The sequence below is a fragment of the Orcinus orca genome, chromosome 10 (assembly GCF_937001465.1).
Source record: "Orcinus orca chromosome 10, mOrcOrc1.1, whole genome shotgun sequence".
Taxonomy (NCBI): domain Eukaryota; kingdom Metazoa; phylum Chordata; class Mammalia; order Artiodactyla; family Delphinidae; genus Orcinus; species Orcinus orca.
The window spans coordinates 76563013-76590600 of record NC_064568.1 but is presented as its reverse complement, the minus strand read 5'-3'; the positions used below and the strand labels follow the sequence as shown (position 1 = coordinate 76590600).

The 27588-nt window shown below is 45.4% G+C and overlaps 1 protein-coding gene across 2 annotated transcripts in view; it reads left to right on the top strand.

Moving 5' to 3' along the window:
• The window catches only part of RCAN2 (regulator of calcineurin 2), a 263958-nt gene extending 243688 nt beyond the window's left edge, over nt 1–20270 (top strand). For both annotated transcript variants that reach the window (XM_004267514.3, XM_004267515.4), the window contains 2 exons: nt 1623–1794; nt 20050–20270. In XM_004267514.3, coding sequence (XP_004267562.1) covers nt 1623–1794; nt 20050–20210 — 333 coding nt within the window. In that variant the 3' untranslated portion in view covers nt 20211–20270. The remainder of the gene's footprint in view (nt 1–1622; nt 1795–20049) is intronic.
• The last annotated feature ends 7318 nt before the right edge of the window (nt 20271–27588 follow it).

Below are 27588 nucleotides of genomic sequence, written 5' to 3'. Positions count from 1 at the left end.
TTTTATTTTATCCAAAAATAAATTCTGGCTATTATAAAAAGGCACGGGTAATTCTTGGCAATATTTATGAAGTCCACAGCAGTAGAAAATCAATGTCCATAATGTTTCATTAGTGTCTACATTTCATTATTAGTTATCTCAATCCATCTGTTATTGGTCTGTAAGGATCATTTCCGCCTTTGGACTCTGAAGAGATGACACAATGAAATGAACATAGACTTTACTTCTTTTTAAAGCTGAATAGTATTCCATTGTATGTATATATCATATTTTCTTTATCCATTCATCTGTTCATGAACATTTAGGTTGTATCCACGTCTTGACGATTTCAAATAGTGCTACAATGAATACAGGAGTGCTAATATTTGTTCAATGTCCTGATTTCAATTCTTTTGGATAAATACCCAGGAGTAGAATTGCTAGATCATATGGTAGTTCTATTTTAATTTTTTTTGAGGAATCCCCCCATTTTGTTTTCCAAGGCAGCTGCTCGATTTGCATTTCCACCAACAGTGTGGAAGAGTTCCAGTTTCTCCACATTCACACCAACACTTGTTGTCTTTTGTCCTTTTGATCATAGCCATTCTGACAGGTGTGAGGTGATATTTCATTATGGTTTTGATTTGCAGTTTCCTGATGATTAGTGATGTTGATCCTTTTTTCTTTTACCTATTGGCCATTTGTATGTCTTCTTTATAGACGTGTCTATTCACGTCCTCAGCCCACTTTTTAATCAGGTTATTAGGGTTGGTTGAGCCAAAAGGTAGAAACAACCCAAATGTTCAAAAATGGGTGAACAGATGTACAAATTGTAGTCTATCCATTCAGTAGAATATTGTCCAACCATAAAAAGGAATGAAGTACTAATGCTACATTGTGGATGAATCTTGAAAACATTATGCTAAGTGGAAGAAGCTGGATGCAAACTATCACGTGTTCTATGAGTTGATTATAAGAAATGTCCAGGATGGGCAAATCCACAGAAACAGAAAGCAAATGGATGGTTGCCACGGTCTGACCAGAGGCAGAAATGGTAGTAACTGTTTAATGGGTACAGGGTTTCCTCTGGGGTAATAAAAATACTTTGAATCTCGATAGTAGTGGTGATTGCACAATATTGGGCATATACTAAATGCCACTGAAATTGTTCAGTTTAAAATGGTTTAATTTCAAATTATGTGACTGTCACCTCAATTAAAAGAGAGAGAGAGAGAGAGAGGAAGGGAGAAAGATAGGAAGGTGGGAAGGAAGGATGGGGAGGGGAGGGGCAAGGAGGGGTCTTAGGACCAGCACCATCAGCATCGCCTGGGAACTTGTTAGCAATGCAGATTCTCAGGCCCTGCTCCCGATCTCAGAAACTCCAGGAGCGGGGCTCAGCAGTCCGACTCAGTAAGCTTCCCAGGTCATTCTTAGGCAGCTAAATGTTGAGATCCACTTATCTGCAGATCAAATAAGGTAACTGAGCACGTGGTGTGTGGTCAGTAGTCACTATTATTGTAGCCTGGCTCATTGGTTCACTTGTCACACCTGGCTGAGAGCCAGGCTCTGCGTCTTAGTGGAACAACGTGGCACATCCGAGGCCACAATGAATCATGTGTCTTCATTTCTGCTGTGTTTGAAAGGTCCAGACTCCAGAGACAGACGGAGACAAACTGCATTTGGCTCCACCACAGCCCGCCAAACAGTTTCTCATCTCACCCCCTGCCTCTCCTCCTGTCGGCTGGCAGCCCATCAGTGATGCCACACCAGTCCTTAACTATGACCTCCTCTATGCCGTGGCCAAACTAGGACCAGGTAAGCTCTGTGGGCCTTCCTGAAAATAAATATTTGTCAGCAACTTAGAAAAGCCAAACAAGATAACAGTCCTGAAATCCTGGGTTCCCGGTAACATCTGCATTTCTAATGGGTTTATCGCTGTATGTGGCCAGCGAGAGGAATGATGAATGAAAATGCAGCGTCAGACTTTGTACCTGTTCAAAAACAATTCAGAAACTGGCACGAAAATGTCAGTCCGTGCAAATTCTGGATTGCAATGAAGATATTCTAAGTTTGCAAAACAGGCAAAATGAGCTCTACCAGCTAGCACGACGAGGCTTCTATGCTGTGCAGCCTTGTTTTACTGCTGCCACGGCTGTGCCCAGGAATCTTCTGCTACAAGACAAGCCACCTGCCAAAGTGAAGCCTCTAAGTGCCCAAGAAGCCAGTCACAATAGCCTCTAACTTTAGAAAAATCTATGGTCATTTTGTTCCAGTGTTGGTACCTGTAGCTTGGATGCTCTCATTTTCACTGCAGTGTAGTATTCCACTGGGCGATTCCACCACCATTCTGTATTCATCCATTCTCCTGTTGACGGACATTTAGATGGTTTCCAGACGCACTTATCCAAAAGCTTATGTTTTATACCTAGAAGTGATGCTGTCCTCAATTTCAGCAGATGGTGCCACGTTGTACTCCATAGTAGTTTTCCTATATTATAGCAGGAGAGGAAGTGGTGGACAGTGGGTGGTCCGAAACCAGGTGGCAGCTGAGGTTTTAGGCACCAAAGATCCAAAGGTAAATAATGGCCATTGTGTCTTCTCTCTCTTCCAGTGGTTCTTCCGCTGTGAGAGGGGGCTGACCGCACCCCGAGAGATTCTGATTTAATTGACTTGGGTCAACTCAGGCATTGGTATTTTTAAAAATCTCCCCAGGTGATTCTGATGTGCAGATGAGTTCAAGAACCACTGGTAGCCAAATACCGGGGCTGTTAAATTTATAATACGTTCACATCAGTACTTTTTAGTGTGGTCAGGAAAACATTTGGCATCAGAATCTCCCACCCCAGAAATCTGCAGTTTTAATGAGCACATGTGTTGATTCTTGCATACACTGAAATTTAAGAATCCTGGGTATGAGGGTGACCCGCTCTCCTGGTTCACACAGACTCAGGGGTCCTGGGAACTTGTGATGCTAAAACCGAGAAATTCCCAGGCAATTCAGGGAAAGCTGACCATCCTACTGGGTCTTCAGATTTGATTAATAATTACTCCCTGCAAGAGAATTACTGGCTGTCCCATGTGTAGCCTTAAAGTCAGATTACAGCACTTTCCAGGGGAGGGTCTTTGGGGGTTACTTTGTAATCACCGACCAGTCACTCAGCTTCCCGAAGCCTTTAAAATAGCCCTTGTTTTCAACTACTGAGAAGCAGTAGGTGTCTAACTCCTAAGATGGGCTGAGGAAAAAAGCAATATAATAATAAGGGAGATGTTTATGGAATGTGATTTCCTTGAAAGTCTAGTCCACATACAGGAATCCTGGACATATGCACTCCCACGTGCATGGTATGTGCAAATGTTGTAGAGTGTGTACGATAAATCAAGTCTGCTCGTCAAGGCTATGACCCATTTCTCCCAGTAATTCAGGGCACTTCAGAAGCAGGACCAATGAAAGCTGCCGTCCTTGGAGCTGCTCCTTTGACTCCCAAGCAGATATTAACAAGATATTAACAAGAACACAGTTGAACATCTGGTACCGCTGTTTTGAATGTCAGCAAACAGAGCTCTACACAGAATCACTAAGGTCTTGGCTAGAGGGCCTAGGAGTCACTGGCCAACTTGCATTTTCCAGGAGGGGAAACTGAGGCCCAGAGAGGGGGGCAGAAATGACTTGCCAGTGACAGGACCAGGGCCCTGAGGCAGTACTCTTCCTGCTTCACTCTTTATAAAGGAAGTCCAGGCTAAATCAGACTTTCGGATCCCAGCTGGCCTCTGGTCTACTCACTGTAATCCAGTAAATTAAAATCATTTTTTATCCAGAGCCTGAAAGAAAATTCATTTATAGTCAGTGTTCTCAAAGCTTGATGCAAAGGCGAGATAAGGCCAAGTCTCAGACGCCTGCACTGGCTCACTGAGCTGAGTCCCAGGTCTGGAGGGCACTGCCAGGCACCAGCGTGACCTGGGACTGACAGAGGCAGAAGGAGTAGAGGCAATGGGAACCAGGTCTCAGAAGGGAAGCTCACAGAACCTGGTTTGGAGGAGTGAGAAAGTAGGAAGGAAATGGTCTTAAGGAGGCAGGAAAAAGGGGGTTCTTTTTAGAGTTGTGAATAATTTATCGACAGTGTTAAAAATTCATGCCTTTTGCCTTAATTGTGCCGCTAACCTATGAGCCTCACCTCCCCTCACCAAGTAAATCTACCAGTTCTGAAGTGCCCTGTGGCGCAGTCAGCACGGAAGCAGGCACTATTAATATTCCCATTTTCCAGATCTGACCACCAAGCTGTAGAGAGGTGAACACACTTGCTTGGGGTGATACAGCTAGTTGGGGGCGGAGACAAATGTCAACCCTGGCTCTTCTGACCATCACTGGGCCAGATCCAATGGTCTCTATTAAGGATCCTAGCTGCCTGGGTGGACTTTAGGCCAACTCTGCTCTGACATGGGCAGAACATTTATCTCAACCCTCCCTTGACAGTCACCTCTAACACCATCATAACTTCCAGAAAGTCTAATCCAGGGTCTCATAAGTGTGCAAATGAAGATCTGTGCACTATGTGGGCAACGGCGAATGTGGAGACTCTCCTGCTCTTTATAGATGACTGATATCAGCGTCCCACAGAACAGCTGCAGTTTGGGTGTCTTCTCTTCGTTTATCCTTCTCTCCATTCCTTGCCAGCTGTTTGAGGCTGTTTCTTTTTATTTAGTTATCCACGTGTCCTGTTCCAGTGTCCTTGAAGCTTCTGCACCCCACACAGATGAATGATTTATACCCAACAATTGAGCCGAAAATATCACAGAGGTTCTAGTAGAGGCCTGGGCCTCTGGCGGCTGTTTCGGCTGCACTGATGAGAGGGCAGGGCCACAGCCTGCATCCCCCCACCCACACCTCTGCCCCCTCCCCAACCAGGTGCCAAGGCAAGGAATTACTCCTTCAGTCTCCTCCTGGAACTTTCCACAAATGCTCACTTCCCCTTGTGGTAATTTTCTATTGTTCATCTTTCTGTCTTTTCTGCTTTTTGAGGGGAGAATGCAGGTTTCATTCATTTTGGTATTCCCAGGGCCTGATGGCAGTTTGCACGTAGTAGATGCTCAATAAATATCGAATGAATGAATGCATGAGCCCCGCTAGAGATAACTCTTCGTTGGCAAATGGCTGCTGTTTTATGGCTTTAGCCAGACTGAGTCAGGCAGCACTGAATTAATGTTTTCTCCACCAAGAGGACTTCTAGCATTTCCATTTGAAAAAATAGTAATAATTTAGTAAAATTCTTTTTTTTTTTTTTTTTACTGTACGCGGGTCTCTCACCGTTGTGGCCTCTCCCGCTGCAGAGCACAGGCTCCGGACGCACAGGCCCAGGGGCCACGGCTCACGGGCCCAGCCGCTCTGCGGCATGTGGGATCTTCCCGGACCGGGGCACGAACCCGTGTCCCCTGCATCAGCAGGCGGACTCTCAACCACTGCGCCACCAGGGAAGCCCTAAAATTCATTTTTTATTCCCTAGGCAGAATCATTTCAGTAACAAATTATAAGTCATTCCATGTTAAGGATGACTACCTCAATTCCAGCAGTAGAGAAATAAATTCGAATGAGAGCAGAGAAAAGCAACTCAAATGATCAAAGGAATGGTATTCTTCTTCCTTCGGAGGAGTGGCGAATAGTGCTCAGCTGGTTCAGCTGAGTGACTGAGAAGGGATGCAGAAATCTAAGGATACTGAAGAAAAGTAACTCTAACGAAAGAGCATCTCTGAGCAGGGATCCGGGGTGAGACGGTCCTCGGGCCCGGGATCACGTTGGCAAACCAGCTGACTTGTGGGAGCTTTGGCACATCTAGCTGCCCATGGAAGGCAATCGTGTGCTCTATTTAGACCCTTTCATGGAGGATAAATGGGAGAGTGAGGACACAGGCCTTAGCTCAGACAGGAAGGGGCAAAACAGCACCTCGTTCTTTAAGCAAGGCACACTGGTGACCCTCTTCCAGAGAGGGGCAACTTGTGCTCCCCAGAACTTCTAAAGAAGCTCTTGAAACGAGCATGGAGGGAACAGTGCAATTACAAAGGGGCCATGATCAAACCCAAGCTTGTGGGTTTCCTCTGAGAGCCTTTGAAATCCTTAATGGGATGTTACGACATGAGACCAGGGCCACAACACTGGACAAGCATCTCTCTGTACTATTTATTATAGTGAGAACAAATTCATAGTGCGGAAAATATATGAGAGGCACAATTTCAAACATTTTTAACCACTGTCTCCATGACTATATGTTCTGTTTTTCATCCAGAAAGTAAGTAAAATAGATAAATAAGGGGAAAGCTGTAAATAGAATCAATGGTTAAAACTTACATATGGGGCTTACTGTGTGTCAGGCATTGTTCTAAACACATTACTATATAGATTATCTCATTTAACGTTCACTGTGACTCTACGAGAAGGTGGTGTTATTCTCCTCATTTATACAGCTGGGGAATGTGAGGCACAGAGTGGTTCAGTAATTTGCCCAAGGCTACACAGCTGGTAAGTTAAAATACATCCCTCTGCCCCTGGTGAGAAACAGAAAGGATTAATGAAGCCGGCACACTTACCTTGAAGAGTGCAAAGTTTGCAAAACCAGGAAGATCTCTTGAAGAGTAAAATTAATTTCTCCAAAAGAAATTCCAGACTGTTGCAAAAGGACATTTTAAAAATACAAAAGAACTTAGACATTTGTTCCTCCAAATTTCATTTCTCTGTTTATTGGCTCCTCCTAAAATGTATCCACAGCATCGGTTCTTTAAGGCAAGTTTGATGCTTTCCTCTAATGTCAAGCAGGACATGTGAATCAGAATTCACCATCCTCTGCTCTTTTTAAAGGACAGGTCTATATAAAACAGAAGCTTTCTATGCAAATCAGAACTACAATGAGGTATCACCTCACTCCGGTCAGAATGGCCATCATCAAAAAGTCTACAAATAATAAATGCTGAAGAGGGTGTGGAGAAAAAGGAACCCTCCTACACTGTTGGTAGGAATGTAAATTGGTGTAGCCACTATGGAGAACAGTATGGAGGTTCCCTCAAAAACTAAAAATAGAGTTACCATGTGATGCAGCAATCCCACTCCTGGGCATATATCTGGAAAAGACGAAAACTAATTCAAAAAGATAAATGCACCCCAATGTTCATAGCAGCACTATTTACAACAGCCAAGACATGGACGCAACCTAAGTGTCCATCGACAGATGAATGGATAAAGAAGATGAGGTATAGAGATGCAATGGAATATTACTCAGCCATAAAAAAGAATGAAATAATGCCATTTGCAGCAGCATGGATGGACCTAGAGATTATCATGCTAAGCGTAGTAAGTCAGACAGAGAAAGACAAATATCATATGATGTCACTTATATGTGGGATCTAAAGAAAATGATACAAATGAACTTATTTATAAGAGAGAAACAGACCCACAGACACGGAAAACAAACTTACGGTTAGCAAAAGGGAAAGGTGGGGGGAGGGATAAATGAGGAGTTTGGGATTAATAGGTACACACTACTATATATAAAATAAACAACAAGGACCTACTTATTCACAGGGAACTATATTCAATAACATGTAATAAACTATAATGGGAAAGAACCTGAAAAACATTATATATATATATATATATATATATATATATATATATATATATGCTAGAAACACAACGTTGTAAATCAACTATACTTCAATTAAAAAAATCAAAAAAACAGAAGCTTTCTACATTTATATTAATTCCCCTAGTGAATTTACAGACACCCATCATTTAACAATGACCTGGACAAAATAAGATGAGCTTTTTCCTGGTGGAGAATGAATCGGATATTTTCTTTTGTTTATTTTATAATGCCTATTATTTCTGACTCCAGAAAGAGTATAATCCTGTGTTCTTTTTGGATGTAACACAAAATAGGAAACACAAAACCCAGCCCAGCAAAACAGCTTATCTGTACACATTAGCAAAATGGCAAAATAGAGGGATGTCCGTGGCACTAGATGGGTGGTCAGTCAGAGGTGGGCTGTGAAATGTCAGCTTATTCTGCTCTCTAGGATGGCTCTGGAAGGTCAAGTTCATTGTCACTGGAAATGCCTGCAAGGAGAAATATGGAAAGTCATTGTCTGGGCCTTTTTTTCCTCCTGCTATTTTTAGCTCTTGTTAGAGAGATCAATTTTAGTTAACTGCAGAGGAGGGCTTAAAATGGTGCTCGAGTTTCGAGTTGCGTACATCGGCTATATTTAGATTTTTTTCCAAATTCTTCTCCATCAAAACATGTCATAGTAATTGCTGGTTTGATTCTCAGTATACATTGTTTCTCCCCAAACAGAAAATAGATTTCATTAATACGTGTCACGTATAAGGAAGAAACATTTTCTATTCCAGGCTCATTGATTCCAAGGTAGGGAAAATTCCATTTTTTAAATATAGATGAACACCTATATTTGGGGTACCTGTAGCATGACCGCTATCTAAGTCCCAGTTCTTGTTCGACAACTGCTATACTCTGATCACAGACACAAAAAGCAAATAAAACAGCCAGTCCCAGGGTTCCATGTAGCGCAGTCTCTGCACGTCACCCCCGACCCGAGGGACACGCAGATTTGTGAGCCCAGGACACGAGCTCCTTATTTTACACCTACTTTCGAAGAATTTTCCCGGGGGGGGGGGTGATGTTAAAGGGGCTTTTTTTCTTAGCATATATTCCACAATTATCCTCAATCACTACTGAGTAGCAAGATGAAATATTTCCTCTTCTTATTTCACAGGTAAAATATGCACGTTGTAGGAAAACGGAAAAGACACAGGAGCAAAACGTGGGGGTGTGGGCGTGTGTGCGCATGCGTCATGCGCATACCCGTAGTCCCAATGCCAGGTTGCTATTTTTGGGAAAGGAGGAACAGGGTGATCATTCCCAGATTGGAGAACCTCCTGATTCTATGGCCAAATACAAAGTGAGAGTGCGTCCACTTTCCTTCCTCACGTCTGCATTTTCCTCTCATCCCGGGAACACAAGCCCCTCCTCGCAGGCTCCGGGGACCCTGTCTCCCTGGTTTCTCTTTATCTTTCCACCTTCTCCCTCTCTGGTTCCCTTGGTCCTTTACCTCCACCTAGGGTTCCACTCCTTTGTCTCAACCACTAATGCAGGGGCCTCAATCCGTTGTCCCCATGAATTCCCTTCAGGTCCTAAATGACTCAGGAGGGAATGAAGATAGATGGCCACCTAATCCAGTCTTAGAGGAAAAGCCCCAGAAGATAAGCAAACTTTATTTTTTTTTTACTGAAGGGTAGTTGATTTACAATATTATGTTAGTTCCAGGAGTACAGCATAATGATTCAATTTTTTTACAGATTATACTCCATTAAAAGTTATTACAAAATAATGGCTATAACTCCCTGTGCTCTTCAACATACCCTTGTTACTCATCTATTTTATACATGGTAGTTTGTATCTCTTAATCCTCTACCCCCTCTTGCCCCTCTGCCTTCCCTCTCCTCACTGAAAACCACTAGTTTGTTCTCTGTATCTGAGTTGGTTTCTGTTTTGCTATATGTATTTATTTTATCTTTTAGATTCCACATATAAGTGATATCAAATAGTATTTGTCTTTCTCTGCCTGACTAATTTCACTAAGCATAATATTCCCTAGGTCCATCCACACTGCTGCAAGCGGCAGAATCATTCTTTTTTATGGCGGAGTAATATTCCATTGCACGTGCGCATGCATGTGTGTGTGTGTGTGTGTATCACATCTTCTTTATCCATTCATCTGTTGATGGGCACTTGGGTTGCTTCCATATCTTGGCTACTGTAAATAACACTGCTATGAACATTGGGGTGCATGTATCTTTTCAAATTAGTGTTTTTATTTTTTCCAGATAAATACCCAAGAGTGGAATTGCTGGAACATATGGTAGTCCTATTTTTAATTTTTTGAGGAACCACTCGCTATACTGTTTTCCATAGTGGCTGCACCAATTTACATTCCCACCAATAGTGTACAAAGGTTCCCTTTTCTACACATCTTCACCAATATTTGTTATTTGTAAGACTTTTTGATGATAGCCATCTGACAAGTGTGAGGCAAACTTTCTTTTATTGAAATAGAGCACCTCTTAAAACAAAACTATGGAAGGATTCTGCCTCTCCCCACCTCCCTCTTCCTCTCCCTCCCCTTATCCCTCCTCCATCTTACCAAAGACCACTTCTGTTTTCCTACGTTGTTGAGGGTCGGGGCTGAGGAGAGGGGTGGGTGAGGAAGACCCCCGATCACTCACATGGATAATCTTTTCCTAACATGCACATATTCCAGACCTACTGAGGCAGGGAGGTCCACGTGTAGCCCTGATGTCTTTTCTGTGCCCTCCCAACCTCATTCCTGAACATCACAGGCAATATGGCGGTCATGCTTTCGCACTCGGTAGACCTCCATTGGAGTCCTGTCTCCACCACTTGTTTGTGGTGACCTGGAGCAATTCACTTCCCCCGCTGCACCTCTTTTTATTTAATGGTGATTATTTGACAACTTGCAAGCTCATTAGGAAGATACAATAAATAATATACATAAAGCACTTAGCCCAGTGCCTGGTACATAAGAACTATCAAATCCATAGTGGGTTCTGTGATCATTCTGCTCTGAGCAGTATTGTTTAGCAAGGCACCCTCAGAGAGGTTTCTTGTTTCCTCTGCCAGTACATGAATTACAGAGTCTACCAGGCAGTAAGAACAAGGTGCGCGTCCTTTGAGGTGTTGGTTGTTATTTACATGGGCTTGTTCTCGGAACTGCCAGTGAAATATTTGGGTTGGTCTAGGCTTTGCTTTATACCTTCTGCCACCGAAGCCTAGAGGGCATTTTTTGACAGAAACAGCTGCTGTGCAAAGGAAAGGGACAGAGTTGCTCTTCAGTGACTCATCCTGCCCTCATGTCTACCTACTGCATTTTTCTCCGAGGGTTCCCAAAATTAAATATGAGCTTGTGGAATCACTACGGAATCAGAGAGAAAACATTTGCAGAAGACTTCCCTCTCTGCAAATACTTCTTCCTCCCTGGATTTTTTAAAAAAAATCCTAAATCCCTCTTTCTACTTCTGCTTAGAAAATCAGTTCTTTCTCCACTCTCAGACTGATCTGATGAATAGATGGCTAACAAATAGCTGTGATTTTATTTATTTATTTACTTGTTTATTTATTTATATTTTTGGCCACACTGCACGGCTGCGGGATCTCAGTTCCCCGACCCGGGATTGAACCGAGACCACGGCAGTGAAAGCACCAAATCCTCACCACTAGACCACCAGGAAACTACCAGCTGTGATATTTAAAGTTTCAGTAAGTCCCTCTGCCCTGGGTCATCTCCTCTTCTAATTTGTAGCTGTCAATCAAGCTCCAACTTGAAGAGAGGTATTTCTCTTGCTTTAGGATGATGATTAAAACTCAGGATGTGAGTTTGAATCCAGCCTCCACTTTTTATTAGCTGTGTGACTTTGAGCAACTTTCTTAACCTCTCTGTGTCTCAGCATCCTCAACCGTAAAATCGGATCGTTGCAAACATCAAATGAGATAATAGTAAATGCTTAGTGTGTGTTACCTACTTATTGTCACCTGATTTTCAAACCGTATCTTAGTCTCCTGCTGAAATGTAAGTGCTCATGTTAAGCTCTTAGCTCAGTGTTTCTCAATGTGACATTTTGGAACTAACAATGCAGTACATTTAGCATCTTTGGGCCTCACCTACTAAATGCCAGTATCCACACCCTACCTAGTCCCTATGACAACCAAAAAAAAAAATCCACATCACATTTCCAGACACCATTGGGAATGTAGCACCTCTGATTGAGAAGCACACTAATTACACTGTGGTGGTATTTATCGGGTGGTTCTCAAATATGGCAAAGAGTCATCAGAGACATAGAGGCCAGGAGTGCCTAGTAAGGTGTCAGGTACCAGTGTGGGAGCAGAAACAAGTGGGGCAAGAGGGGGGACAGTACAGAGACATGCTCCCCGCCCCCTTCCCAGACACAGACACACATTTTCTTTCCTTCCCTTTGGAAAAATAGGGGAAGACAAGATTGCCAGTAAATAACTTAAAAATATCGTGAAATAACATATCTGTGGGAGGGAGGGTGCAGCTTTGAGCAACTTTATGATGTTTTTCACTATAACTCAGTCCTCCTACTGAGGAACCCGTTGGGCACCAAACCAAAGCAGCATCTGCCCTGCCAGGATGGAGAGAGGTTTAAAAGACAGTAAGCTCAAATACTGGCTGGTGCCTGGGGTGGAGGAACGGAGGCACCAGTCACCCCTCACCCCTTCCCGGCTCCCCACCTCTCCCCTATCTGAAAGCCAGACCAGGGCCAGGTGCCTCCGTCTACACAGTTGACCAGAGAATGGTAATCCAGGGCTTGTGGGCCCTCCCCTCCCTGCCAAACGCTATCAAGTCCTAACCCTAACACTTGATAAAAAAGGCAATCCAAATGTGAACCCTTTCAAACACTTTTCAAATCATTCTGAACCCTTCCCTCAGTCTCTGTGTTCAGTCTCCCAACAGGCAGCATGTTCAGTAAAAATAACCCACATGGAAATTCCATTTTGCTTATTCCATAAATCAGGACTGATGCCCACTACTTCCTCTTGAAAAAAAATCACATTTACAATCTTAAAAATTGGGGGTAGGGGTTTGCAGTGTCAACTCAGCATGACCAAGCCTGAAATGATTTTACTACTGGCATTTTCAGTTTTCTTCTTAATCAAATGTTAAAGGGCTGTTAATCCACACTGAAGTGTAGCACTCAGCACACAACACAGCATGGCCCTGCGTTCAAGGGTCGAGTTAGAGATGCTCTTGGCGCTTTTCTTGATAAGCCATCATCCATTCTTAAAATTCAGTATAGATTAATAACTGACACCTGCTTTTTCCTGTTTGGTTCAGAACTTGCTGAGGGTTAGATAAGAAATAAGGTAGATGAGATTAATAACGCCAGCTTTGTTTCTGATGAAAGGCTAACGCTGAGAAGGCGGCCAAGATGAGTGACAGCCAGGGCTCCCTAGTGGTCAAGTTCAGGGAACTCCCTGGCTGTCCAGGGGTTAGGACTCTGCACTTTCATTGCTATGGGCCCAGGTTCAATCCCTGGTCAGAGAACTAAGATCCCACAAGCCTCGCGGTGCATACAAAAAACAAAACCAAACCAAAAAAACTAGCCAAAGGAATCCTATTAAAAAAAAAAAATAGTGAAACCCAGAGCCATGCAGTTTTACCCAGCCTGTCCCAGAGATGGAAACAGTCAGACTGACCCACAGTGCAGGGTTTTTTCTGCTGGGCTTAGCACGTGGCCGAGAGCACGGCAGAGCACAAGCCCTTTGCAGGCAGGGCTGGATCAAGAGAGAGGCGGCACAGGGTGAGCTGGCATTGCCAGTTCCTTTCCCCAAAGGTACTCGTTAGATGTCACTCCTCTTCCACTGGGGAGGAGTAAAAGAGGGGCCAGAGAGAGGGGTCCCAGTGATGGGCTAATGGAACTCCCTCCCCTTGGAAGGAATCACTGGAACTGGTGAAGTATCCATTCTAACATAGCACGTGAGCAGGGAAGCAAAGAGGAAAAATCACCAAAGGCAATGAATTTCAACTCAGCTGTAGGGGGTCAGCTTGCTTTTGAACAAAGAACTTACATGACCTGTGCCCCACTTATCAATTGCTACATAACAAACTATGCCAAAACGTAGGGCTTGAGCAACAGCAATCATTTACTTTGCTTACGAGTTTGCTCTTGGAGCAGGGTCCGGGGCGGGGGGTGGGGGGCGCTCATCTCTGCTTCGTGCAGCGTGGCTGGGGCCACTCACCTGGGCATGGGCAAATCAGCTTTCAAGATGGTTCACTCACTTGGCTGGCAAGTTGGCATGGCTGTTGGCTGGCAGCCCAGATAGGCTGTGGTTTCTCTCCGTGGGAGCCTCTTCGGGCGCTGCTTGGGCTTCCTTATAATATGGAGGCGGGGTTCCAAGCATGAGCACCCTGGCAAAGCCAGGCGGTAGTGCCTGGCATTTTTGTGACCTAACTCAGAAGTCACACTGGTTGCTTCTGCCATACTGTATTAGTCAAGGCATCCTAGAGGCCCGAACAGATTTTAGGGGAAGGAGCAAAGAGGAAGCAGTCCTCAGTGCAGGAGTGGCAAGGTTCTAGAAGAGTAATGTCGGGCAGGAAATATTATGACCATCTTTGCAAAACACAGTCGATCCACTACAACACGTAACTTTCCTGTTGAGAATTCACCTTGAATATGAGAGGTAGTAGAGGTAAAGCAACAAGAAATCATGGAGGATCTATTTCCAGAGAGTCCAAAGTTACCATAAGAGATGCAGATTATCTCAGTCTATAATTTGTAGTCCCTGTATTTTTTATAATTTACTAAGTGTTGTCTTCTAAAAAGGTTCATTGTCAAGGAGATCTTACCTAGGATAACTAGCAATGGGCCAAACCAAAAAGGGCAAGATGCAGAAGGAATAAATGCCCCACTTTACCTACAGACTGTTCACGAAAACATGAGTTGCCATGAAAGAATATTAAAAGTTAAAACCAGGACTTCTAGCAGACTTTCAACAGACTCTTGTAGAATCTGAAAGCAGTAGAGTCGTGAGAGGCGGGGCTGGAGAGGAATTATGAGCTCATCCTTTGAGGTCAGGTGGACCTGACTTTGAATCGTGGCTCTGCCATTCACTACCTGTGTGGTCTCAGTGCCCTCCTGTATCATCGAGACATTATGAAACCGACATTACAGAGCTGTTGCCGTAATTTAAATATCCAATTTATGTGAAGTACTTAGAGCTGTGTCTGGCATTTACTAAGGGCTCGGTAAATAGCTGCTGGTGTGTTTCAGATAGATGGCAAGTGTCTGTGACACCTCCTATGTCCTGGCACTGAGAGCTCACAGAAAATAGGACAAATACCTGCCCTTCAGTGGTTTTTAGCTTAGTGGGAAAGCTAAAACTTACACACGTCTTTTGAACTGTGCCCAAGCCCATGACAGTTCCAAAGGCCTGGATGAGAATTTAACGTGTGACCACGTGCCAGAGGAGTCTACACTTGCTTGGCTGGGAATTGTTTCATGGAAGGAGGTAGAAAACCCTAACCAATGCCTCTTCTGAGGGCTTCTGGTCCTGGCCTCTTTTCTGAGGCCTGGGGAGAGGACAGTTTGAATACGAACTCGAGGAGTTGGGAGTGTGAAGGGGGAGCCGTGGCTTGGCCTTGAAAAGACACACTGGTCTGCTTGGCCACCCCTCCTCGTCGCCTCCTGAGCCCAGTGGGGCCCCAGGGGGTGACGGCACTGACGTCAGCCTTCATGGTAGAGGAATTAGCTGAAGCCCAAAGGGAAGGTGAGGCCAAAAACAGAAAAGTTCAATCAAGCAAGACCAAAGCTATGTCTTATGATTCTGTGGGCTCTCAGCAGCTGTTGGGCTTTGCCGGATTTTGATAGTAAGAAAGTTTCCAAAAACATAACAGTGAAATGTCAGCATTAATGGGGTCACAGCAGTAAAACAGCTCTACTACCAAGTAGTCTGACTTTGTTGACTCAATGTGAAAGTTGCCCTGCACAGGGTGGCCCGCATCCCAAGTGTGTCCCCAGCGCACCTAGTCTAAGAGGAAAGCATCTCTTTTCAAATAGATAAACACACTGCAACTAGAGGTGTCTTTAAGAGAATATTCTTTATCCAAGCCAGGGCAGAGAAAGGGTTTCATCAAACAGCTAGCTTCATTATGCACATTTTACTACTATTTTTGTTTTAAAAGCTAGCTTCTTTCCAACAGATGAAGAAAGGGCAACATCTGATCAGTCCCCTGGCTGGGGTCCCTGCTGTCACCACCTCACCCCCAGGTCCCTTGGTCTCCATCTGCCATGGCAGATTCTTTTCTGTCATCCCCCCATCAGAAGATGAGAGGCTGTTGCTCGCCTCATCCCTGCATCACACCCAACAGGGCAACGGAGGGGACCACGGCAGCCACTAGTGTCTCTGCAAAAGGCACTGCTTCTCCAAACAGGAGGACGTCGAAGGAATCCTGTGCAGAAAAACAAGAACTACCTCATCTGATGACTCAGAAATTATTTCTTTCTCTGTTTCTTGTCTGAAGGTGTCTCTCATTCAGACTTGCAAAGCGTTCTGGGAGGAAAGAGAAAATTCTAGAAACCCTGGGTACGATGAACTCCATCATTGTCCACAGGATTTGCTGTTCTCTCAGAAACAAAGATGAGAAGGCCAAAGACGAAGAGTGCTGGTGGCCGGGAGGGGCCGCAGAGCTGATCTGGGATGCCTTGCTTCTCCCGTTTGCATCCTCAGCATCCCTCCCTCTGCTACCCTCTCCCCGCACTATTATCATTTTCCAACGAAAAATTATGGTGCGGACTGGAGGAAGGGAGGGGGCAAGTTATTTGCACACCAGCATCCTCAGGACCACTGCCCCCGGCCTGTCACACCAAACCATGTAAGAGCGTCCACCCAGACACTGAAACACGGAGAAGCACCCAGGGGTGCTGGGTACCAAAGTAGATGCCACTACCTCTGAAGTTGCAGAGTTGCATCCTCGTGCTGCTAAACTCTCTGCAACAAGCGCCCCCAGTAAGCTGTCAGGTGTTTGAAAACAGCTGCTCAAAGAAGCCACCACCCAAGGTCTGCCCACCTGTTGCCCGGAGCCTCTCATGGAACGCTGAGGTGAAGCCGGCTGCACACAGCTTCCTCTCTTTAGCAACGTCTGCAGTGGCTCTTCTCCCTTGGACTTTTGATAAAAATGACAAATTGCTTTAAAGGAGAACGGAACAAACACAATTAACTGAGCTGTGAGTAGCGTCAATGTGTACATCCCAACTACAAGGGCATGTAGGATAATAAGTTCAGTGTGGATTCCAGGGAAGTTAGGTTCGGACAGACTATCCATCCCTGCTAGCCGGCAGGGAAGCAAAGCGTAGCACGAGTTCTGCTCCGTGTTCCCTGTTTTTGTCACTCTCCTCTCCTGAATCCACGCTGGCCCCGTCAGCTCTCTGTATCAAAAAAGTCAACCTCCCTGGTGGTGCAGTGGTTGAGAGTCTGCCTGCCGATGCAGGGGACACGGGTTCGAGCCCTGGTCTGGGAGGGTCCCACATGCCGCGGAGCGACTGGGCCCGTGAGGCACAACTACTGAGCCTGCATGTCTGGAGCCTGTGCTCCGCAACAAGAGAGGCCGCGATAGTGAGAGGCCCGCGCACCGTAATGAAGAGTGGCCCCCACTTGCTGCAACTGGGGAAAGCCCTCGCACAGACACGGAGACCCAACACAGCCAAAAATTAATTAATTAATGATTAATTTAAAAAAAAAAGCTACAGTAGTCAAGAGAGTGTAGTATTGGCATCAAGGTAGACAAATAAATGAATGGAATAGAATAGAAAGTCCAGAGATAAAAAAAAAAAACAGGTCAACCTTATTCACATAACTCTCTCTACCTACAATTTCACCCAATCTCGACTTTAAGTTATAGAGTCTTTATGGCCGTATTTCTGTGGCTCTAGCTAGTTCTCGCCCTCTTTGTTGCTGCCAAGGTCCAGGGAAGTGCTGGAGGTGTGATGCTCCATTCTTGTGAACTATCCGGGGCCCTCATCCAGGGTGTTGGTTCGGGGCGGGGTGTGGAGGTCCAGTAAAGACTTCTCCGACTCTTGACAGAGAGAACTCTCTTAGCAAGATATGGCTGTATCCGTTTGCTAGGGCTGCCACAACAGAGGACCACAAACTGAGTGGCTCACACAACAACAGTGTATTGCTTCACGTTCTGCAGGTTAAAAGTCCAAGATCAAGGTGTTGGATCAACACAGGGCCATGCTCCTTCTGAAGGTGCTGGGGGAGGATCTGGCCCAGGCCTCTCTTGTAGCTTCTGGTCGTTCCTTGGATTGTGGCAACATAAGTTCAGTCTTCACATGCAGTTCTCCCTGGATGAGCGCCCATGTCCTAATTTCCCCTTTTTATAAGGAAACCAGTCATTTTGAAATAGGGCCCACCCCGATGGCCTCATTTTAACTTAGTCATCTGTGAAGAACGTGTTTCCAAATAAGGTCATGGTCATAGGTACTGGGGGTCAGGACTTCACCGTCTTTGGTGGGGACAGGGGCGGGGGTGGGGAACACAATTCAACCCATAGCAACACATGACTCTGAACATTCACATCCCCCTCAGCATCACTTAGAAGAGATGCGATGCTTATTGCATTGTCAGTGCTTCTCAGTCCCTAACATCAGCACTAAATTTAAAACTGTGCCTTGCAAGCGTTTGCTGTTTTCACCGTGGACATTTCCCAAGGTGCACACAGGAGCACATAAACGCGACCCCAGCTCTGGCGCTGACAGTCCTGGCCCCGGCCCTCCGGAAGGGCACTGTCCACTGCAGACTGAGGAGGACAGGCAAGATGCCTGGACTGAGTGGTGTCTGGCTTTGATCCTGGAGGGAGGGCAAGACTTCGGGGACTAGGTGAGACTATAGCAAATAAAAGTTTCTGGTTTGGTGAGTATACAAATGTGGCTGTCATGATTGGTGAGAGACCGTGCAGCGTCTTTTGTCCTTGTCTAAGAAATGAGGACTTGATCTAGTGAGACCTGGAGAGCCACTGACCAGGAGGTTGTCTGGGAGACATTGCTTTTAGGTGTTTCCCATCCATGAAGGATGGAAAGGAAAGATAGGACGTCGGAAGAAGATTAAGTGTGTCAGCAGTTAACCTGAGAAGTTACAAGCATGCAGATTGAGAATGCCCCTTGCACCCTCCCACCTCCTGGACGCCTTCTACTTGTCTCTTAGACCCAGGTCAGCTGTCGCCTCCACTGGGAAGCCTTTCAGAGTTACTTGCTCCTTGCAATGTGGTATCACTGTCCTTGACATATATTGCCACCCCAGCGCTTACCATAGTATTTTGTGGTACTTTCTGTTTCCATGTGCCATCACTGGGCTGTGCTCTTGTGGAAGACACAAATATTTTTGAATGTGCCTTGTATCCTTTATGATTAGCAATGGGCCAGAGCATAGGAGATGCTCAGTAGATACACCCTGAAGTGAAACAGAGACAGACAGGAAGCCTGCTGGCTAATAGTGAATTGACTACAAGAAGAACCAGTCAAGAATAGACTACTAGGGCTTCCCTGGTGGCGCAGTGGTTGAGAGTCCGCCTGCCGATGCAGGGGACACGGGTTCGTGCCCCGGTCTGGGAAGATCCCACATGCCGCGGAGCGGCTGGGCCCGTGAGCCATGACCACTGAGCCTGAGCGTCCGTAGCCTGTGCTCCGCAACGGGAGGGGCCACAACATAGACTCTTGGAACTGGAGGGAACTTGACCGTCATCAAAACCTGTTACCGGGGTCTTCCGTGGTGGCCCAGTGGTTGAGAGTCCGCCTGCAGATGCAGGGGACACGGGTTCGTGCCCCGGCCCGGGAGGATCCCACATGCCGCGGAGCGGCTGGGCCCGTGAGCCATGGCCGCTGAGCCTGTGCGTCTGGAGCCTGTGCTACGCAACGGGAGAGGCCACGACAGTGAGAGGCCCGCATACCGCAAAAAAAAAAAAAAAAAAAACCTGTTACCATGTAACCACTGGAAATCCCAGATGAGCGGCGATTCCAGCTTATTCCGTCCTGGGGCAGCTCTTGCCATAAGAAATGTACAGCAAGAGGAGAACTTGGAGAACTTCTCCAAAAGATGAAGGAGTGAGGTGATGGGCTCAGGATTACTCAGCCGTTAACAGCAATGCTGGGAAATAGAAGAGAAACTGGTAACTTACTGCCAGGCCCATCACCCCAATCCCTTGGACTGTAGTTATTACCATTTTGAAGTTTACAGCTGCGGATACTGAGGCTAAGAGAGGTGAAGGGGCCTGTTCAGGGCTGTACCGGTGACGGGGGGCAGAGCTGAGATGCAAAGACGGATCAATCTCATTTCACTTTCCAACACCAGCCCTGGAGAAGACTCAGCATCTCCTGAGACACGTATAATGCGCCCTCACTTCCTAAACAAACTTCACCAAATCGTTTGTGTAGAAATCCCTCCTGCATTCTTACCCCCCATTTCTCTTGCTTTTCAGGAGAGAAGTATGAGCTCCATGCAGGGACCGAGTCCACCCCAAGTGTCGTCGTGCACGTGTGTGACAGTGACATCGAGGAAGAAGAGGATCCAAAGACGTCCCCAAAGCCAAAAATCATCCAGACCCGGCGTCCCGGCCCGCCGCCCTCCGTGTCCAACTGAGCTCACTGCTCCACCTCGAAGAGAATACCCGTCTCCTCTTTATCATGCTTTTCCCCCCCCTGTTGTTTGTTTGTCAAAAAAAAAAAAAAATTGCCTTTAAATCCCTGGGTGTTTGGTTGTTTGAGATTCCTTCCTTGTAATCAAGCCTCTCGGACAAAAGGGCTAGGAAAAGGTGATATGTTTCCTGATCATATCATAACCATCGAGTGTAAGACATTATTTAGAAGATTCTAGAAAAAAAAGTAGTATTTTCTTATTAAACAATCAGCACAGCCTAACCTTCGTGCTCTCCTGTTGATCCAAGCCGGAGACGTCAGTGGCAAATAGCACCTGTGTTGCTTGTGAGCCGTTCCAGTCCCAGTCCCGACGTGTGTGCGTTGTTCTTTCCTGGCCACTTAAGTAGGACCATAAGTAAACTTGACTTTGACTGCATGAGATATTCCCATCTGGTCTCCTCAGTCCTCTGCATCCCGACATTCCCAGGACATGCATGATCACCAGCATTTATTTTCACGATTTGACGATATACTCTAAGTCACAGATGGTCAGCGTCCAGTCATGTCCTATCTAGATTAGCAAAATTATCAGCGTCCTCCAGCTTATTAAACAAGTCTGGGTGTAGTCACTCTTTCGAGTCAAAGACTTCATAGCTCTGTTAAAATTCCTGGAGGAAAAACTGAGCTTGGCCCCAAAGACATCCCTCCGTAGATTTTGAACCACGATTTCATTGTAGAAGTTTCCCTGCCTCGTTGGGGAGGCTTGTCCAGGATGATAGAGACCGATTTCAGACAAATCTGTTTATCACAGAAGTTTCATGGTGTCTGAATGATTGTTTTTTTTCTCTTTGTATATTTGTACCAATGTTTCAGCTGTGCTTTTAAATATCTGGATGTCTTTTATTTAGGGATTGTTGAGCCATTAGCTGCTTTAAAGCATATGTGCATTGCTTATGAATGCATTCATATACTAATACAGGTAATCTGATAATATTACACTCTATTATGGATAATGCTGAATTTTGAAAGGGCACAAAACTTCTCATGCCAATATATAAATGACTAGCCAACATCTTTGCTATCAAGACCAGTTGCTTTTAAATAAAGCGAAGAAGCAAGTGTCGGTTGCAGACAGTTGAAATGCAGCTAAATCAATGTAGCAGCCACTGAGCATATTCAAAGGGAAAGACTGATAGATAAATGTATGCGGTTCCTACTCGTGCAATGCCGTATTGCTCAAAAACGTATTTGTTTTTGTTACATGTGATTTTTCTATTTCTCTAGCCCAAAGTGCATTATAGAAGATACACCTATAGAACCATTACCTTCTGCTCTGTGTGCCAGGCCTCATCTACTCCTGTACATTCATGAATTACTTTAGATGCAAATGCCAATTACGATGGAGTGGGGAAATACTTTCATTACCCAAGCCTCAGAAAAACACAAAGAACAATAACACAGCCACCTGATGGAAGGATTGTTGTGGTTTTTGATTAAGGTGTAAGTTTCATCAGAAACTTAAAACGTTAGACTGATTACTCAGAAACAAAAGTCCGTTCTACTGTGAATATAGCAATATAGTACTGAATACAGTACAGGTGAAACTGAGGACAGACAGCATTGCTTGTAAAATCCTGAGTTTCCATAGAAAAATGAAGGCTCCTTTGAAAAATAAAATCTGAGGAGTATATAACAAGCAAATGCTTTGACTTTCCTTTTCTGTGAAGGTTTTTGGTTTTTCATGGACAAATGAAAAGATTAGATTTAATAGTGGAGAATTCTTCCCTCTAGTGGAAGAAGTTGAGAACTACAGTCCATTTTGTGCTGATTCTCTTCTTAAGCGTCAGAATTTTTAGAAGGCAGGCTCTGGAGAAATCTGGGTGAGAGAAAACTATTTGGAAATGACTTCTCAATGTTTTAAAACAGATCCATCAGACATTTCCAACAAGATTTAGTAAAAGTTGAAATGACCATTGTGTGTCATCAAAAAAACCCTCAGTGGAATGTATGACCCAAGTGGTTAGTCTTGGTGACATTTATTGCAAAGTGTCAATGTTAATCTGTCTCAGATCAAGCAGTTCTCTCATGAGGTTGGGTTTGGGGAGGTGGGGAGAAACACGTGTCCCAGGAGAGGGAGAAGAAACGGGGGACTCCTTGAAGGGTTTCGGTGGCCCCTCCGAGCACCATGAAAGTCACAGCTGCCTCAGCATCTCCGTGAGCCACAGGATGCAAACCTCTTCAGCACTATTTTAAGTTTGAAAAGTTTAAATATGGAGGAGGAGGGGGAGATTGCCACCAACTGAATCATTTGTGCACGTGTATAGCTCAAAGAGCTTAGATTTCAAATATACCTGGTGAATGACTCTGTCCACGTAGTGTAATTTCTGTGTTTTCTGCCTGAGTTGGATATTTCTGAGTGGTGATTGTGGAGGAGGGCGATTCGGCCTGTAGTCCTTCTAAGATGTTACCAAGAGATGAAATTAACTCATCTGAGCTCTTCCTGAAATGGGGTGCGGGGAGCTGGTTGGCAGCATCTCATGAAGGAAGAGGAATTCAAGGCTTGGAGGGGTGGGAGGGGCTCTGATAAGGGGTCTGGGAGAGACCCCTGTTTATTGTCACACTTCAGCCAGCTTGGTCCTAAAAGCCATTCCAAGTGTACACGGACACTTTTAATATAACCCCCACTCTATTCTTTAGTTTAAAACACTGTAATAGACCTGAAGTAGGCAAAACTTTACTACATGGAACACAGAAAGCACTATCATAAAATAAAAGATGGGTACATTGTCCTTCATTAAAATTAAGAGTATCTGTTCATCAAATTACACCATTAGGAGAGTGAAAAGGAAAGCCTCAGAGTGGGAGAAGATAAATGTCTTAATTACACAGAGTTGTTAAATAACTCACACCCAAAATGTAAAAAGAACTTCTGCAAATTAATACAAAAAAGACAGACAGTTCGTTTTGTAAAAACGGTCAAAATACTTAAGCAGGTACTTCAAATATACAGGCAATTCACACTTACGCATGCACACTTGAAATACCCCTATGGCCCATAAATGTTAAAATGTGTTCAACATCAATTCTCATCAGAGAAAGGCAAATCAAAGCCTCAAATAGGTACACTATACACAATTCAAAATGGCCAAAATTAAGTATGGGGAAATGCAAAGTGTTAATGGTATCAGTCAAGGCAGAGTATAAACTGGTACTACCACGTTGGAATACTGTTTGGTAATATCTACCAAGGCTAAACATAGACTGATGTGGGAGGGATTCCACTCCAGGACAGACACCCAGCAGATCTGAGTTCTCACATCCACCAGAGTACTTGTACAATAGTGTTCCCAGTAGCAGGGCTTATAATAGCCATTAACTGGATACAACCCAAATGACCTTCAATTGCTGAGTGGATAAATAAACTGTGGTATATTACAAAGTGATTAAAAAACACAAATTACAGAGATATACCACAACATGGTTGGGTCTCAAAATCACACTTTCGAGCAAAAAAGATACATGAAAGTGTCCATCATGTAAGACTCCATTTATGATGTTAAGAAACAGTCAGAATTGACCTATATGGATAGAAATTATAATAGTGTCTACCTTTTGGAGGATATTGACTGGGAAGGGGCACACAGGAGCCTTCTGGGGTCTATAAACATTCTACATCTCTCTACATCTCCATCTAGACCTCTGCGCACGTGTGCATATGCAAAATTCACTCAAAATGCATGCAGTATATATGTAAATTACACCTCAGCTGAAACAAAACCACCATGGAAACGGGAAGGAACCATTAGTTGTAAAAAAGGATTGGAATGTTCTCACCCTAACAGCACATCTCATGGATCTTAGGTTGGTGAGATATTTCCATATGCACAAAGCCTTCCTTTACAATCTATAAATAAGTATTTTATAAACTAGAAAGCATAGGACTTAAGCCCTGGGTGAGGCACTGTTCATTCAGGTGGCAAATATGTACAAAAGACCTACTATGTGCCTGACCCTGGGTTCCAGTGGTGGAAAAGGTGGATATTGTCCCTGCCGGTTCACGGAATAGAGTCTAGTGTGGAAAAGAGACAATAAACGAAGAAGTAAGCAGACCAATAATTAGAAATTCTGGTAGGTGGGCACAGTGAGGAAAAGCCAGAACACAGTAGGAGTGTTAGCGGAAGTCTGTGTTCCCGACGCACAGTGAGGCCAAACAAACTGAGCGTTGGAGTTAGGAGCAGGGAAAGGTTTCTTGTGGGGCCCTGCAAGGAGACGGGTGGCTTGTGCCCTAAAAAGCCCGAGATCCTCAAAGGGTTTCGGCAAAGCAGTTTTAAAAGCCAGGTGAGGGCTTCCCTGGTGGCGCAGTGGTTGAGAGTCCGCCTGCCGATGCACGGGACACAGGTTCGTGCCCCAGTCCGGGAAGATCCCACATGCCGCGGAGCAGCTGGGCCCGTGAGCCATGGCCGCTGAGCCTGCGCGTCTGGAGCCTGTGCTCCGCAACGGGAGAGGCCACAACAGTGAGAAGCCCGCGTACCACAAAAAAAATGCCAGGTGTTGGGGGTGGGTGGGTTCCAGGGTATATGATCAGCTCATGCACAGTTCTCTGACTGGCTGATGGTGAGGTAACAGTGTGGTGTCACAGGGGTCAACATTACCAGTCCTTAGGCTCCAGGAGGCCTCGGGGCTGTGTGCTCATGGTCATCAAGTAGTTAACATCTTCCATGTGGTGGGGCTTTTCACATCTGTAAAACAACTCAGGAAATGTGCATCGATACTGTTATCTAGGTACTTCAGAGAGGAGCTAAAGCAGAGGATAGAGGGAAGGCCTGTCCTGGGAAGGCCCCATAGGTCCTGCTCAGTTACATGAGGACAGAGAATAAAAGTAGAGGATCAGGGTCAGGGAAGGCCTCTCTGAAAAGGAAACATTGACCCTGAACAGAGAAGAAACTAGCCATCGATCGAGGTGCTGGAAGAGAGTTCCAGGCAGCAGGGGGAAGGCGGGGGACGTGGAGATGCCTCTGCATTTTGGAGGGAACTTGAGAGTGTCATCAGTATGGCAGAGGTACAGAGGATGAGGGCAAGTGTGGTCCCAGATGAGTTTGGGAAAGGGGGCAGGGCTTAGGCTCCATAGAGCTTGGCAGGCCAACCTAGGGGGCTTGGAATTCATTTTAAGCACAATGAGAAGGGTTTTCAGCAGAGGAAATGTATGACCCACTTCATCTTGTGACAGATGCTGCTTTAATAGACACTTCCTAACACAAAGCCACAGCCCTAAGTGTCCAGATACTCCAGTGTGAGGGACCTGACCCTCTACTGCCCACTTTATCCTTGAAAAAGATAGCTTTGAATAGCTGTATTCATCACTGCAGTCTTATCTACCGAGCTCAGCACAACATCAGCACGCAATGTCTTTTCATGATTCTAGAAAAGTTTGTTTTTGTTCTTATTCCTTCTCAAGTCGTTGACAAGGCCCTGGTGCAGGAAAGGGGAGACAGAGCAGGTGATGAAGAATAAGTCGGTGATGCAGGGAAACCTTCATTTATCAGCTGGTACAGAGTGTCCCTGCTAGAAGACACCATGCAGAGAGTCACGGAACACTTAGCAGGCTCGCCCCTTAAATCTGCAATCTGAGAAACCGAAAATCTCAAGCAAAAAGTTTTCTGTCAAACTCATTCATCTGCTCCTTTCCAAGAGAGTCTGGGGAAGTGTTATTGGAGTTGATTCAGGGGCTTTTCATGTCTCTAAAAGGAAACTGTATCCAAGGTTAATTGTGTGTGTGTGTGTGTGTGTGTGTGTGTGAACCCAAGTGCGTTTGGTATAAGTTGGAAATAGGAAGCCCAGAATAAGCTGAAATGATTGAAATACTTTGCACAAAAAAGTATCCCTCCTTGACTCTCTTGCCTTATTTTCCATTCTCACCCAATAATTGGGTTTGAAAACCTTAGGGCTGGGCAGGACTGTGGGGCATCTTTGACTAGTTGTAATCATTAGTGAAATTATTGTTCCCCAAACGGACTTTGGATTTGCCTATGGGGTCATTTTATTCTTAAAGCAAGATTTATAGCTGTTTCTCTAATGTGGCCAACCTCAGACCCTGATAGCCTGTTTCCCAAGCCCCAACCCCCTTTTGGGTGGAGACACTCCCGTCCCCAGATGCCGTGGTGTTGGTGGCCCTCCACTGAGTGGCCAGACACTGCACTCAGCTGGAAGGATTCCCCCACCCAAGGTCACACCCGCACCCCAGGGACAGCCTGCATGCCGTGACTAGCTATGCGGTAGAGGGAAAACCCCATCCTGCAGCTCTGAAAGGCCACCGCAGTTCCAGAGCTCCCTGTGGGGTCGGCTAAGGTCTCTGCAACTCAGGTCAACTCTTTTACTTTGCCTAATTGTATCGCCTTCACTCCCCCATACATGTGGACCTTAAAGGCTCCCTGGTAAACTTCCTCTAGGCACATCTCCCTCTGAGTCTGTGTCCCAGAGAAACTAACCTCATACATCCTGGACCACCTGTTCTCCATCCTTGGAGTTCTGGGAACTGTACAAGTCTTCTCCATATGTCCCGCTGCCTTTGCATTCCTGGTGTGGATCAGTTATACCAGGGGTTAGTAGCTTCTCTAAAAGCAGCCCAGCAAAGCTCCATTCCGTGCTTTCTTTGAGCCATCCGGCTGAGTTCAGGGCTGGGGGAGTAGATGTGCTGGAAACTCAGCCCAAACTCCCATGTTGGAGAAATTAGCCAATCAGCCCTGCGGGGGCAGAAGCACAATGAACATCTGTTTTTGTCTGTTGTGTCGACTTAAAAAAAATGCACAACGTGAGAGTTGCGAGTTAAGTTTTATTTGGGGCAAAATGAGGAGTGCATCTCGGGAGACAGCATTTCAGATAGCTCTGAGAAACTGCTCCAAAGATGTGGTGTGGGGGGGGGAACGTCAATATATATGTGATCTTGGTGAAGTGGGAGTACATACAATCAAGCACATATTTTCGCAGAGGTTCTCACGAGGGTTACTTCTAGTCACGAGGAGCAGACATCACCATGAAGGAATTTAGTGCTTTTCTAGATACGAGGAGATCCAAGAACTGGGCTTATAAAATCAGCTCCTGGGGCTTCCCTGGTGGCGCAGTGGTTGAGAGTCCGCCTGCCGATGCAGGGGACACGGGTTCGTGCCCCGGTCTGGGAGGATCCCACGTGCCGCGGAGCGGCTGGGCCCGTGAGCCATGGCCGCTGAGCCTGCGCGTCCGGAGCCTGTGCTCCGCAACGGGAGAGGCCACAACAGTGAGAGGCCCACGTACCGCAAAAAAAAAAAAAAAGAAAAATCAGCTCCTGAAAACATCTAACTAGCTGAAGACCTGTTCTGTCAGTTTTTCTCAGAGCACCGAGGGCCTCA